Consider the following 16,455-nt stretch of genomic DNA (forward strand, 5'->3'; position numbering starts at 1 on the left):
GATGACTGCAAACTGGGAGCCATTATTGAATGCCCAAATGATGTGGATATTCTACAAAAGGGCCTTACAGAAACAGATATTTAGTGCCAGAGCCATGGGCTCAAGCTCAATGCCAAGGAATGTATATTTATCCCCTTTGGGAAAAAACATGTACCCATGAATTACCACATAGGTGGCAGTACACTAAACACCGAAAGTGTGATAAGAGACTTAGAGACACAGGTGCACAATGGTCTCACCTTCGATAACCACATCGCCACAGCAGTCAGGAAATCCTTCTATGTGGTACACCTCATCACTAAGGGCTTTTCATCCAGAAAAAAGGAGGTCATTGTCCCACTGTACTCATCCCTCATTAGACCCATTAATGCCCCATTTGGTATGTACTTCTCAAGACATCTGCAACAACTGGAAAGGCACGAGAAATACCTCACTAAAAGAATCACAGGCCTAAAGAAGATGTCCTACGCTGACCGCCTTAAAAAACTCCAGCTATACTCTGTCGCATATCGTCTACTCAGAGGTGATCTCTGCTTAACATACAAGGCCATGTCAAACCCACAGCTGTTGGACATGCTACACTTAAAGAAATCCCAATCCCTAAGAGCCACACGCTCCAGGGATCTAAACCTTGTCATCACAATAAACAAAACATGCTGGGGGGATAGGTTCCTGACACAAAGACTGCCTAGGAATAGTCTGCCCATACATGTCAAGCAGAGCACCTCTATGGCCCTCTTCAAAAGGAACCTTGACGATTGGATGGGAGAAAGGAAATTCACCCCGCGGATTACGTCAGTTGACCTGCTAGACAGGGGTCCAGGGAAGTAAATAGTGTGGGAAGAAATAGCCAGGGAATTGTTATGGCTAAGCTTGTATAGGCCCTAGGGCCGATAGCCTAGTACCAACCTATGAACAAATCTATGACAGTTGTCACATTGTTTACATTAACTCCACTGACATCATTCACTCTCTTATCCTACAACTGTAGCATTCATCATACATTACTATCTCATGCTTTTCCAACATACAAACACACACACACACACACACACACACACACACACACACACACACACACACACACACACACACACACACACACACACACACACACACACACACACACACACACACACACACACACACACACACACACACACACACACACACACACACACACACACACACACACACACACACACACACACACACACACACACACACACACACACACACACACACACACACGCACACACACACACACACACACACACACACACACATATATATGCAGACACAGACACACTAGCAACTTTGAATGTAATATCAGTTTCAATCAGAGCTAGATCATGGTCAAATGGAGGCCTAGACAGTGGAATTGACTGGCACCCAACAGCCATTCCAGTATCCCATTACTTGTCTTTCTCTCCGCAGTTACCATAAACACTGCTCAAAACTGTCGGAGTGCATACTGTTTTCTTCTTTACTTTTGAAATGAAGGCAGAGATATGGATTTAATTTAAAACTGTTAATTTAAATATTTATTTTTTGACTAGGTTAGTCCCACTAGGCTAGTAATGTCTTTTCAGGGGAGACCTTTGGTGGTATTTATGTTGGTGAAATTTGGCCAGGGTACTGGGGAGCTTTCTTCTACTCATTATAATAGCTCAGGTGGATGTAAAATATTTAACAGCACCTACCATTAACACAGACAGATGGGGGCTCAGATTAACATCTCATCTAAAGGATGACACAGACCAGAGTACAACACTCCCCCCGCCCCTTTAAAGTGCAGCAGTATTTGCAATCCATCTACATGGTGTGGTAGTAGAACCCACAGCTTTCTGCACTAAATGCAAGTAAGCTACCAGTTGACCTACTAACACTCATCTGAAATTCTGTAGCAAAACACTGACAGCCAGTTGCTAAACAAAACAGTTGAACATTGAAAACAGACAGCATGAAGAACAGTATTTTTTTTCCCCATGAAACACACACGCCTTGAAAATGCACTGAAACTCACATTACTTGAAAATGTATCACTAGTTTTGAAGATTTTTTTCCATTAAGCAATGAAACAAAATGTACGAATCAATAATAGACAAAATTATCCATTTCAGCACATGAATAAGTGAGCAGTCTGGTATTTGGTGTAGGGTGTAGTTAAGGCTCTTGTCTCCTGCAGTAAGCTAATTAACTAACCTGCCATACTTAACTAGGGCATTTTACACAGACGCGCACACACACACACACACACACACACACACACACACACACACACACACACACACACACACACACACACACACACACACACACACACACACACACACACACACACACACACACACACACACACACACACTATTTGGAATGTTCGGCTCACAGACAGTGCATGGCATTATGGCACTCAGTGCAATCTCAGTGCCGTGGTTCAATGTGCAGACTTCCCGAGTTCCATGTGTAAAGGGAAAGTTGTAGCAGTTCTCCAATTCAACATGCATTTGAAAAGGATGGATGGGAGCAGGAAGGAAGTTCAGAAGCAAGTAGCCTGAGAAGAAGTGGTATTTTAATGTTCATTAAAATCTCGTGCATTGTTATGCGTGTGTCATACGTCTTCATACTAAAGACATACAACACACACAGAAAGTATGTCCTGAAGTGTCTCCGATATAAAAATTAATAAATCTGGGCTTCATTATATCTGACTCCCTCTCTTCCTTGCTTAAAGAAACCTGTAAGTTTACTTCCCACCACTAGCTAGTGCTGTTACTCCCCAAACAAAGGATATGTAGACAATATTGCATGCATAAAACATTCCTAAATAAACAGATCAAGAAATACTCTTTGATGAAGAATCATGCAGATTTTTTTCAAAGTCTGATTACAGTTGTCAAAATAAAAGAAAGTGATGTATGTGCATGTATGTGCAAGTATGTGTGCTGTGGGGATGGCAGTCTTGCTCAACCAAAGAAAAGAACAATTCTGAAAAGCCTGAGGCTTTAGTGAATTCATTAGCTAATGCACTGCTAACTAAAGAAATTTTGCATGGATTGTTCCTGACTGTTAATGATCTGCAGGATGGGATGTGTTTATTTCCATTGCACCTTATCGGTCAGGATGCATACAGTGGCTCAGGTCTCACCACACAAAAGCTGCCATTCAGGCTGCACAGTCCATCTTAGTAATATACAGTAATGCTCTGTTTTGTTTTGGGGTATAGCCAGTAACATTTTCATTCAAATGTTGTTGTCATCTAGTCATTTAGTGAAATCAGATACGTTGTGACTTCTAGGACATTAGTGCACTAGGCCTGTCTGTTAACAACTGCTTCTGTAAGTTCTTGCACTTTCATATTCATTACTTCATTAATGCTGTTTATACTTGATGGTTGTTCGACATATTTGTTGGTTGTCATCAAGAAATAATAAATATCCATAAGTCCATATAAAAAAACATACTAATGGAAATGTCCTCATATCTGTGCTTATGTTAAGGAACCATAAGTATTTTCTGTCTCCATTCCACCTGTTAGGTGGATGCTTTGGGGATGTTTTGGACCAGGATGACCAGCATCCATCAAGATGCACTTGGATAATCTACCCTCATTCCAGGATAAGTTTTGGGAGATCTTTAAACCTATCTGAACTGCTCTTCATTTCAGAGTCCATGATCTAGCAATCTGTTCCTCCATGAGACTTCAGCTTTATCAAGCCAGCTTTGTCTTGCAAAATGAAACCATATGTCAAGGAAAACATTATTTGTCATGGTAGCCATCTGTTCACAGATTCATTTCAAAAATCCAGGTTCTTTTTTGAAAAGACAATGTAAACTGCTATAATGGCTTAGTGGTTAACTACTGTGATTGTAATATACAGGGTCTTGGGTTCAAGCCTTGCATATGCTGTTTAGTAATGTGTATAGCGCGTCATGTAAATGCGTACTCCTGTAATAACATAAAGCAGTTAGATAGGGGTTTGAATCCTGCATTTGACAAGTGTTTGTGTGTGATATCCTTGGAGAGGAACAACCTTTTAGTTAGGAGGGTGGCCTAATGGTTAAGGTGTTTGCCTTACCAACACAAGGTACAGGGTTTGAATCTCACAGGGGATAATTGGCTAGGCTTAAAATGGCTCACAAGGGCAGTTAGCCTAGTACTAACCTATGAACCTATATATCTTTTAATGAAGATAGGACGTCAATCTAAAAGCATTTGGAAAAGCATCCAGCATTTAATTTGGTTATAATAAGGTGAACTACTATCAAAAATTGACCTTCTTGTTGTGAAAAGAATAGAGAGAAATTGCCTCATGTTTCTGTTAAATAAACAAATAATATGTTTGGCTACTATGTATTTGGTTACTTCAGAAGAACTTTACAGAAGTCCTATACCTGTCTGTTTTCTGTACCTGAGGCAGAGAAAGCATAATATAACCAGTGATATTTAAGTGGCTTTGCAAAAGGCATTTGTCATTAAAAAAATATCATGACACTTGATTTGCATATTTCAGGATCACTGCATAAAGCAGTCCTTGCCTCTGGTGTTTTCTTAGGACATTTTCAGCACCTGTCATGTTTGTCATAGCCATCTGATTTTCTGTATATTTGATTCCCAGGCAACAAACATTAGGTTTGGTTTCTAGGAATGGAACAGCCTTCAGATTTATTGTATTACAATATATGTGTGTTTTTGTGTGTGTGTGTGTGTGTGTGTGTGTGTGTGTGTGTGTGCAAATCAAATCTCAAAGAGTGTGTGGGTGTCAGTTGCTTGGAGAAGGGACACGAAGCACTGTTTTCACAGGGAGTGTGCTGGACGACTTGGCTTGAACATTCAGCAGAAGACTCATCCCTACAGCTGAGCCAGTGGGCAGTCTTACTGGGGATCTGAAGAGAGAGAGAGAGAAATAAACCAGCCTCTGGACTGAATGTGTTCCCTGTGTGCTCTTAAGGGGGAATTGTGCTTGATGCCGAGAACTGCATCCAGAAATACTTGGTATATCCATTTTTGTTCCAAGTGAACATTCCTCTACAGTGTTAGTGGTGAGGATTCAGGCTCCTTGATTAATGGCCCAGAGACGGGATGTCATATGTACAACAAACCTAAAAAATAGAGCGCTACACCACGTAAAATAAACTTAAAGGCTAACATATAAAGAATTCATACATGAAATAAAAACAAGTCTCACATGCAGTGATATAACAGCCTTGAAATATTCAGTTACAGGCAAGTTACCTGTTCTTCCTTAAAGACAATCTTGTTGAACAGGAACTGTAGATACTCATTTGCATAATTGATGCACAGTTGTTCAAAGCTGTTAAATGAAAGGTCCTGGAAAAACAAAATAAGACCCTGTCAGTGGAACATTTATTGAAAATGTTTACATATGTGCTCAGAAACACACACACACACACACACACACACACACACACACACACACACACACACACACACACACACACACACACACGATCATTCCATTTCCCAAAACATCTACTTCATACCACAGTTCGTAATAATATTTATATACATTGAACTCAACTAACATACACTCATGATAGCCACTTGTCAAAAAGAGGAGTAGAAATGAGAACAGTTGTGGTGGTCATAAAGTCTAACCAGTGAACTGGAATGCTAAGTATGGGTTGTACTGACTTTGCTTCAGTGTCACTAGTCTAAAGGCAGATGCACGTTTTGATTCTTCATAACACTTTTGTTCTCACAACATTCCATTCTGAATGCATATATGCCATGGTATATAACCTAAGACATCTTAGAATTTGATTTTACTATTTATGTCTGTCTGTCTTTATGTACATGGTATATGTAAATGTATATCTGTGGGACTGAAGAAAATGTGTTTACACATACATCTTCATGACCATGTTGTTATATACACACACACACACACACACACACACACACACACACACACACACACACACACACACACACACACACACAAGTATATTTCTACATAACGTGTATACATCTGATTGTGACTCGGTCTTTCTGTATCTTTTTATCTATCTGTCTATCTATCTATCTATCTATCTATCTATCTATCTATACACACACACACACACACACACACACACACACACACACACACACACACACACACACACACACACACACACTCTAAGACCAACTGACACATTCCTCCATCATGACAAAATCTTGTTAATTTTTTCCTGTAGCCCCAGTGAGGGGCAGTGAACAATTTCTGACTACATAGACAAGACACTAATGATGAAGTAGTATGAAGCAATGAATGTGTCATAGTAGACATGACTGTGTTACCTAGGTAATCCATTTATAGAGAAAGAGAAAACAGTGACAGTTTCATGCAGAACATGAGCATTGCTTAATGAGTTTAAACATATTAATTAGATGTCAGTTAAACCCAACAAACAGCAGCTGGTCCCCCTGTCCAAGAGCTTTTGGCCCAGACTGTGCCATGCTTGGCTCATGTTGGAGTAGTGCACCTAGGCAATAGAGGAGCAACCCATGGGGCAGGAGTTGACTCCATTTCACCAATTCTATAGGGAGAGAGTTGGCCAAGTCCAGCTGCAGGGCAACCATCTTGAAGAATTCATAGAAGTGCTTTTCTACATACGCAGGGCCTGAATTTTTCAAAAGCACACTTACTTAAAAAATCTGAAGAAGCAGTGCATTGATCAAGAATATAGGTGTATACCAGGGTAGCAACCAGTGGGGCCTTTATAAGCCTAGCTGTGTGACCTACAAATTTTATGTATATGGGGATGCTTTACTGACTGCCTCTGTCTATCAGAGACATAGACGCCAAATCAGAAGTGAATTTCTGATTACCCATCCATTGGTCCAAGTTGCACTTAAATAGAATTAGGGAGGAACTCTGCTTTACATGGATGGGGAGTGTACTCCAGAAAATGGAAATTCTCTGAGAAATGTATCTGTCTCTCCAATATGTCCTATTTATTTCTTAAGCAAAATTTAGTTCTTTGGATCAAGTAGTTCTGATGCTGTTTGCTTTGAGGATGTGCAAAAGGTTCATCAAAACATTACTGAACATTATATTACTTCAGTCTATCACAAATACCTAAACTTTCTTCATCCCAGCTTACACTAAGCTACAGAAATACCAACTTAAAAAAAACACTATATACATCATTTACATGGGGGGAGGGTTTGAGTCTCTGCACACACACTTCTCAGTGCAAGAATGTTTGCCTTCCACCCCTCTTACTTATATATATTAACTCCAAGACTACATAGCTGAAAAGCAATGGCAAACCACATAAACTCTGAATCACTATGAGCATATTGTCACACAATCCATTAACAGTAACTCACCCAGCCCTTTGTATCTACATTGGAATGCCACTTAAGCAAATGCAGAAAACTCAGCCACAGTGAATCAGTGAAGGTACAGTATCAGGTAACATATGCAATAATTAAAACCAAAACCATACATATGCATAGGTTATTATGGATAATAAAAGTGGTAGTAACATTATATGGCAAAACTAGCAATCAGTATTACTACAGTACACATACACCTTTCAACAAAAACAACATTCAATAATTTTCACATCCCCATGCATATAGATATTTATGTAGACTATTCTAGAGGGCATAGATGCAGTGCTGCTGTTTCCTTCTGGTATGAGTGGGATAATAACAGTGTTAAAATTCCCACAATTTTGTCTCCTAATGAAATGTGTTTCTTTTCTGAGAGAGTAGATATGTTGTGTCGCATTTTCAGGTGTTGCTGTAAAGTCATTTTTCCCATTAAAACAAGGATTCTGAGTCCGAACGGAATAGTCACTCTTTATCTTGTCCTTCATCCCCCCATTGACTATGTAGACCTACCCTCTTGACCTTTTATTTCCCAGAGGTGAGAATCTTATAGCCCACTCATTTATATAGATCAAGAGCAAAGCAAACTGGAAGGATGAGCTGTTGTCTGTGAAGCAGTGATTGTGTCCTTCCACATAAGCCCTCCTTATGGTGGATTTGCACTTTGCACAATTGCTGTTCACACATGGCACACCCTACACCTTGAGTTCAGTAGTCTCATTGCTGCAGGTGATAAAGTAGTTCTGCAGGTGTCACCAATGCAGCAAACAAAGCCACCTCCTTCCCCCAAGCATGGACAAGCTGACATTGGCTGCTCATTCCCAGCCTCTCTTTCGAGGTCCATCCAGCACTCGTTCTGCTAAATGAAAATGTGTCATCTGATCTGTGGCCAAATAGTTGCTTTCTGAGATTTTGCTTTTGGTGGTTGGCTTTAAGAAAAGCTGATAAATTTACTCTTTCAACAACTCTTTGAATTATAACAGTACAGATTATTCCAGCTGGTGAGAGAAAACACGTCAAGGTGACATAAGATGGTTATTCCTTAACATTTCTGACCCTGTTTATTAGCTTACTATCAACATGACCTCATCTCATAATTTATATGGTAGTTATTGCACTCTTTACCATAAAGGGGACTCTGCATGCCAGCTGTGAAATTATGCTCACTTTTCGTGGATAAAATACACAGTAAAATTTGCATAATCAATGAGTTGTGGGATTGTCTAGATGGCATGTTAAACATTTTGGCCAAAAGTAAAATGAAATGGTTATTTTTTTTAAATCCCATTGAAATTAAATAAATGAATAATCAAACTACAATGTAAAAGCCCTTTTAATAACTTTTTTCATTGGTTTCTTGGGAGTTTAAATAAATTCTCTAAGTGGCTCATTTCTTACTATTTCTGGAAGAGTTTTTCAAACTGCTGTCTATGGAACACCATCACATGATTTATTTTGTCCCACAATCCCTTGAGCCTCTAGCTCTACCTTTGTCTTGTTGCCCAGTTTATTTCCATCAAGTCACCATTCCACATCACCTCATGCGGGGGATCTTCTTCAAACAGGATCACCCTTGTCACCAGTACATATTCCTGCCCGGTAATGGGAGATGAGAGCTACATGTAACACTGGTCTTTTGGGTTTCTATTAGAAGACTGAAGACTCATTTTTTTTTTTTGTTTTTTTTTTTTGTTGGAACAGCGATTTTTTTTCCCTTGGAAAAAAAATCGCTGTTCTGACAGTTCGGTATTGTAAGCTTTCTCTTACATAGGGTCAGTTAATCACTGTTTGCTTTTTTAAGCGTTCGGTGATGTAATATAGACCCGGTCTTTCTGTACCTACATAGATATGGCAGGTTTATGCATGCCATCTTCATCCTCCATGCTGCTTGATTTCAAATACTGGAGGCCAGGTTGTGGTCTCCAGTATATGAAGCTTCTGAAGCAGTAAGACACCCTCCCCCAAGACATGGTAGTGGGATATCCATTGCTGGGTCCTACCTCACTCAGGTGGCTCCTCAGATACCTGATCTGTACTCAAACTCTGGACACCTACAGATAGTCAGGCATAAAATGCTTGTGTTGGTTGTATGAGCTGACTCCACAGTCTGTAAGCAGAATCACTTTTTCAGAGCAGAATCTGCCTAAGAACAGTCCTGTAGTTCAGAAAGTAGGACCCGTGGGTAGTGTCTTGAAAGTTACAGGTACAAATCTCAAGATGTCACTGTTATTGCCATTTCTTGCAAATCCTTCAGAAGAATTTGGAAAAAAACAGAAGCATCTGCCATTATACATTAATAAAATAAATAAATGAAAATAAAATATGTAAGTGTGACCTGCCATGGTTTCATTTTCTACATTATTCAGGCACATTTTGCATTCTCTGATGAGAAGTGCAAAAATCAGCATAACAATGCAACATACAAAAACAACGCAACGCAGTAATGTGCCATGGCAATGCAGAAATGTAATACAGCAAGGCAGGTAATGAAAGGACCCATGTTTTTGCCATCCATCCTTGCATTCACCCATCCATACTCACACCCATCCCTCCAGCAATCCATTTTTTTATCATTTTTTACCAATTTCAGGATTGTAAAAAGCTGGAGCCTCTCCTGACAAATAGTAGTATTGTAGGAAAAATCTTGGAAGGGACACCATGCACACTCACACCACAAACACACACTTATATATATATGGGGAATATAAGCACTGTCAACTCACCTACCTGGATATCTTTGGATATGGGAAGAAACTGGAGTGGAAATTGTCAGAATGATATTTAATAACTACCCTGAGTTTGTTATCTTTAACTTGATTAGCTATAATCCCTTAATATTGGCTTTTATGTCACAGAAATGTACACCAAAGAGCAGTGGACCCAGGGCAGTGCTACTGGTTACATTTTTCTGTCTAGAGCAAATGTACCAGACCTTATTGGTATGGGTTCTGTCAGCCAGCCACATACCAATCCAGTTAACTATGTATGCATTAATGCAAATTGGGGAGAGTTTGTCAGTAATCTCAGCATAGGGAATAGTATCAAACAACTTCCCAAGGTCTAGATAAGCAGTGTGGACTGTATGCCCCTTATCCATGTCCTCAGTACCCCTTTTAAAGAAAATGGCCAGGTTTATCAAGCATGATCTGCTTTTTACAAAGCTGAACTGGTGTATATCAAGGGACACACGGCTACCTATTTACTTGTATATTACTTCCATTGTAATATGTTGCATAGTCTTGCATATAATACTAATGTAACTAAAAGGCTTCTAAATCCCAATCCCAGGGTCAGTAGAGGGATCACGTTTATGTAAGGGCATGACAAACGCAATTCTACACATGACGGAGACATAACTGGTGGAGTGACTCAGGTTGAAGAGTTGATGGAGGGCTCTTGCTAAGTAGAATTTTGCACCATCTGCAGGCATCCACAGATATTTTCAGGAACCACAGAAATAGTGTTTTTAATTTTGGCAAGTGGCAAATGGACTTAGTCCAAATGGATTTCAAATGGAGGGAAGAATAGAGGAGACAGAGGGGTGGGTGTAGATGTAGTGAAGTTGGAAGAGAATTTGTTTGAAAAAATATTACCCATGTCCTTGGGATTAGAGAAGGAGGTACCATTGGAGATAAGGATACTACAGAATTATAAGTTACTTCTAAACTTCATAATATAGCTGAGAAAGGCCTTATGGTTGTGTTTTGAATTAGTTGCAGTCTTAAGTTTATAGTTGACCTTACATTTCCCATTTGGTAAGTATAAGACACTTTGATATTATGGTATTAAGGTCAGATTCAGCCCCCTTTTTTCACATATTGTACATGGGGTTGGGGTGTCATATCAACAGTGACCATCACCTACAGGCAATGTTCACATCACCATGTGGCAAGCACTGCTGCAGTCATTCTTTCATTCCACACACGTGCGCATTCATATCTACAGCCAATTGAAAAGACATACTAATTTGAAATTCCTTTTATCATGATGAAGTGGGCATCTTTAGCAATGGCCAGGAGATTTTTCTTTTTTATTATAGCATTTGTTGATGTGGCAGTTCCACCGTATGGGTTTAGTTCTAAACTTCCTATTATGTTTACACCAAATCAGTATGGATGTCTTAATGTATCTATCCAAGACAGAATAAAGTACAGAACAGCAGGCAGCACCCCCAGTTACAAGATTTTCTGGGAAGCTATACCACTTGTAATTGCCAGTAAGATCAGTAAATAGTAAATAATTGGTTTTGGGGTGATCCCTGAATGCAGAGGAGTTATTAGGAACCACCAAGCAGTTTCTCCAAGAGGCAATTACATTGAAATTGCCAGATTTGACTGGAGAGTGGTAATTAGTGGAATGGTGCAAGTGGGAGAAATGTCTGAGACAACAAAAATCAAGATTAACATCTCTGGTGGTTAGGGGGACATTTTGGTCAAGTTTATGTAATTAGTACAAAGTCAAAAAATTTCTGGACGTATTTGTCATTAGAAATAAATGTTTGCCAGTTTATTTGAGGATAGTTGAAGTCACCCATAAGAAAGATACTTGGTTTAACTGTTCAAGTTTCTAACTGGATAAGGTATTCTGCATGCTCTGAAGGGGGTAATAGATGAGAATTTGTATTTGACAATGTGATAATTAATTTTATTCAGTGCAACTAGGACTTCAACCAGTTTGAGGTATGTATCCTGCAAAATCTGCTGAGAAACAATTGAGTTATGAACAAATATAAATACTTTAAATAAATTAACCACAAAAAAGGGCGAATAAAAGTAGTATGCTGCAGTAAAAAGCAAGTGTAGCTGGTTCTTCAAAAAAGGATCTTGTCAACATCTCTAGAGTAAAATAAGGACAACTTAACATTATCACAGTCTGCCATCACAATGTTGAGTTAGCGATTTTTTTGCAAAGCCATTTCGCTCCTTTTTGTGGTTAAAATATAAATACTTCCCTACAGTTGCTGGTAGACTTGAATGCATGATCGGCATTGTATCCTGGAATGCACAGAGTACTATGGCTAAAATGGAACCAGGTTTCTGTAATTACACAAATGCTAATGTCTTTGAGGTTAAGAAAGACCTCAAGTTCAAAGACTTTGTTATTTAGGCCTCTGACATTTAGCAGAACCTTGATGTTATCCAGATTTGAGTTTGCGGATGTTGGGATGTCCATCACGTGATGTCTGTCCAAAAATAGCACTATGGGGTAGTAAAAGTTTTGGCCAGTATACCAATAGCGAGGAGTAAAAGATGCAGGCCATTCCTGGTAAAGCAAGTGGGTCTGCTGATGATTTCACCTCATGCAAACACACTTTGAATCCCTCTAGAATGACTCCACTGTACTAGCAAATTATTAAAGCAATTACTTTACCCTTGAATTTAGGGATAATTCCTGGTGGTGGTAGAATGCTGATCAATGCAATGGCCTTGCCTCTTCAAAGACATGAGCAGAGACCTCAAAGATGTATCTCTGTATCTCCTCCCAGGGTGGAATGCCCAAGATTAATCACTCCCCAAAATGGCAGCTACAAGGGCATAAATGTATATGGGGTGATGCGAGAACAATAAGTGTCCTGGTAACATTCCTAATCCTTCCACCAGTGAGTCAGCTGTTACCCTGTCATTTGCCAATCTGGTGAGTGTTGTTTTTTAAGTCTCACAATGAAGTCACTAATGGCTAAGATATCTTTGGGATGTGCTGCAGACCTATGGGACCTTAACTGTACAGGCCTGCAGCACAGGTGACTCTCAATAAAATCAGTTGTGGGTGTGGATGTGAGTGTGATGTAAGTATTTGTGCTACATGGTCTGGTAAGTTAGTATGATGTCTAGGAGGCCTACACAAAGATTTTGGCATATGCAGAAGTAATGTTTTACTGGTTTCACCGATCTGGTAAAGTAGTATCTGTGTGGTGCTGTTTACTGAGAGTGGGTGGGGTGGGGAGGGGGGTGGTCGAGCCTAATCAGTGTTTTGATGTTGTGATTAATAAAGTAAATGATGATATGCTCTATGACTTTACAAATAAGACTTGTGAGGCTAATAAATCTGTAGTTTCCTGAATCAGTGATTGGTCCAAGAGGTGAATGATGGATGAGTGTATCTTTGACACTGTTTATTAGGCAACCTGTATCAAGACCAATGGATGAAGTGTTTTTCATCTTTTGCAAGTCCCTTAAGACATGATCCTTAATAAAAAAAGGGGCAAAGTGATTTGGGTATGAATGGGGTTGGGATTGTTGTTTCAGGGGAGAAATTGGCAGCAAATGTAGAGCAATGCTGGGAACTATTTCTTAGTTTTCTAGCATAAATGCAGAAGGACTTCTTATCCTTTGCTATACTTGCTAGCCATAGTTCATGGGAAGCTCTTCTAGTCTTTATAACTGCCTTCCATTTCTCTGTGAGGTTTCTTATATAATTATCATGCTGGGGGGTCTACCTTTAGTAGACAGTTTCAGGAGTTTCCTACTTTTGTTGCATAGTTTACTTATATCAACAAACTACCAGGGAAGTTTATTCTTGAATTTACCATCATATTAAGTTCTAGTAGGGACTGCAAGATTAATGTATGATTTGGGGTGTTTTGGTTTACCTAGTTCATGAATCACTCTGCATACTCTAGGTTAGAAGTGTAGGTCTTCCAATCTATGGAGGTACAGTTAAAGTTGCCAGGAATTAATGGATCACTTCATATAAGGATATCAACTAAGAATGCCAGAAATTTGTCATGATTACCTGGACCATGAAAAGTAATCAACATAAAGCTATAATTTGATAGTATAACTACCATAGTGTGAGCTGAAGTTCAGTGATCTCTGGAAATGTCTCTGAGTATTAGTTTGAAAGGATATTGTTTCTGATAAACACAGATGCCACAGGCAGAGACTCTACCACAGGTTTCAGTGGGTCTGATGGTGTGGTAGGTGCATCTTTAGATTTGAATCATGTGTTGGCAACAACACAAACATGGACATCTGCTACACACAGAAGTTCCTCAAAATGAAGTAGTTTATGGTTAAGATTCTTGGCACTGAGAAGGGCCGCCATGATGTTGTTCAGTTTAGGAATTTATTTGTTACATTGGATATTCATTAGATGAACTCTACCAAAAAAGGTACATGAGTGCAGCAAAGACTTTGGCCAGTATGCGAAAATGAATGAGAAGTCTAGACAAGCCTTTACAAAGCAAGTACGACTGTTGATCATCTCAGTCCAGTATAATACAAGTTGGATCCCCTTGGAATGACACTAGCTGCTTAGCCAATTATCATTTTTCTTTAATCTGGGCATCATTCTTAATGAAGGGAGGATTCCATTCAAAACCAGAGTCCTACACTAAAGCAGGCATGGCAAGTTTGAGGAAAAGTTGACCTTGTGACTTTTTGTCACTAAATAATGACTTGCATTTGAATTTCAGACTTCATATCCTTTAGACAATGCACATTAACACTAATCTTGTTATTCAGGAACATTTAAAGTCTATGCCTATTTTGGGGTCTTTGTCCCCTGTTATTTAACATTTTGTCCACATTTCTTGAGCTAAGAGGTTAAGAGGTATGTTAATAGAAAGCAGACCAAATACAAGAAAAATCAGGTACATTATGTAAAACTAAAGAAACAGAAATGTACATGATTAGTTTCACACTTCTGAACTGCCCAGATTTTATAGTTTAAAAAAAAAAAAAAGCAAAGGAGATTTTTTTTTCTCCATTGCTTCTATTGAATGACACTGATGTACTGTGCAAACGTTGGAATGTATGCCCCGTACACATGCACAGTACATCAGCAAATGCAGAAGAGCAGGAAAAACCACAGAGGAACACTAAGGCACTGTTTGACAAAGACATTATTTAAAAAAGGTAAGCACTTTCTTTCTTAAATAATGCAATTGTATAATAGCAATAACTTACTCGTGGATGTGGGTATATAAGGATTTATTTACCCATGGATGGTTTTGTTAAATCACTCAGGCTTCACCCTCATGATCAAACCTTACCAACAGTGGGTAAATCCTCATAAACCCACGCCTACTTGTCAGTTATTGTTTAAGATTATATTGTTTCTGCACTGACAGTACTACGATGTTGGCAGTCTATGCTTGGGAGATACATGAACATTACCAAAGCAATTTAAAAGGAAATATAATGAAATGGCTTGACATTGTCTATTGTTCATTGGGAATAGGGGTCACTGCTACTGTTAAAATGATTACCATGTGAAGAAAAGCAAATTAAAATACACCTGGAGCATACAAGTAACAGTAATTGTCAGGAGATCATTCAAGTGGATAAATGCATATTCAGTGACATCTCTGATTTTATTACAAATAGTCACACTGGTGGTGTGCATATAGTATGGATTGCATGCAGACAAGCTGCATTGGGGGCTAGAACTCAGGCCTTTGATAGAGCTATTGCACTATCAAAGTATTAGCATTTTTCAGAATAAAACTGGTGTCTCTGTATACATGCCAAGATACTGAAGAGAAACTACAGTAAGTGTGTGGTAAAAAATGCCCCTGCTGGCTGTACTGTGGTAGATCATATACCATTACTTGCCACAATGAAAACTGTGGAAAACTGATGCAGCTATAACACATCTTACAACAAGATTATAGAGGCACTGCAAAACAGAAAATAAATTATGCATTAAATGCCGAGATTATGCTCTACAATGAAAAAGAAAATCCAATCTTCTTAAACACCTTTCTGATGTCAAAAAGGTGATTAACAAGCTTTTGTTAAGCACCCCTAAGCACTGTTGAAACTGGGTCTTGCACTAAGGGTTAACAGTTGACAGTGCCAGCCACCACAGAACAGCAGTAGAAAATGAAACAACTTTAAAAGTTGTTAGATACTTTGCTCTGCCACACTTACAACAGGCACAGAGAGACACTTCATTTCTGTCCACTGTCTGTTTGGCAGTGAAAAGTGTTTTACTGTTTTTAAAGGCTTAGAAAGCCAATAAAACAATTGTCACTACTATGCTTTTTTTCTGCAACTAGTAGTACGTGAAGCAGATAAAACAGTAAGCTTGCTTGGGCCTCACCAATCATAACTCTTGTTATGTGTTTGCGATAGATGCTGAGATTCACCTCTCACATTTCAGCGCCA

At 39.1% G+C, this 16,455-nt stretch overlaps 1 protein-coding gene across 1 annotated transcript in view; it reads right to left on the reverse strand.

The window, feature by feature from the left end:
- Nucleotides 1–16,455, reverse strand: part of MYO15A (myosin XVA) — a 1,299,796-nt gene that overhangs the window by 1,106,832 nt on the left and 176,509 nt on the right. The window contains exon 13 of the mRNA XM_044070057.1: nt 5,237–5,332. Coding sequence (XP_043925992.1) covers nt 5,237–5,332 — 96 coding nt within the window. The remainder of the gene's footprint in view (nt 1–5,236; nt 5,333–16,455) is intronic.

Source organism: Protopterus annectens, chromosome 1.part0, assembly GCF_019279795.1.
Source record: "Protopterus annectens isolate FY-2018-M chromosome 1.part0, PAN1.0, whole genome shotgun sequence".
In the NCBI taxonomy this organism is placed as follows: domain Eukaryota; kingdom Metazoa; phylum Chordata; order Ceratodontiformes; family Protopteridae; genus Protopterus; species Protopterus annectens.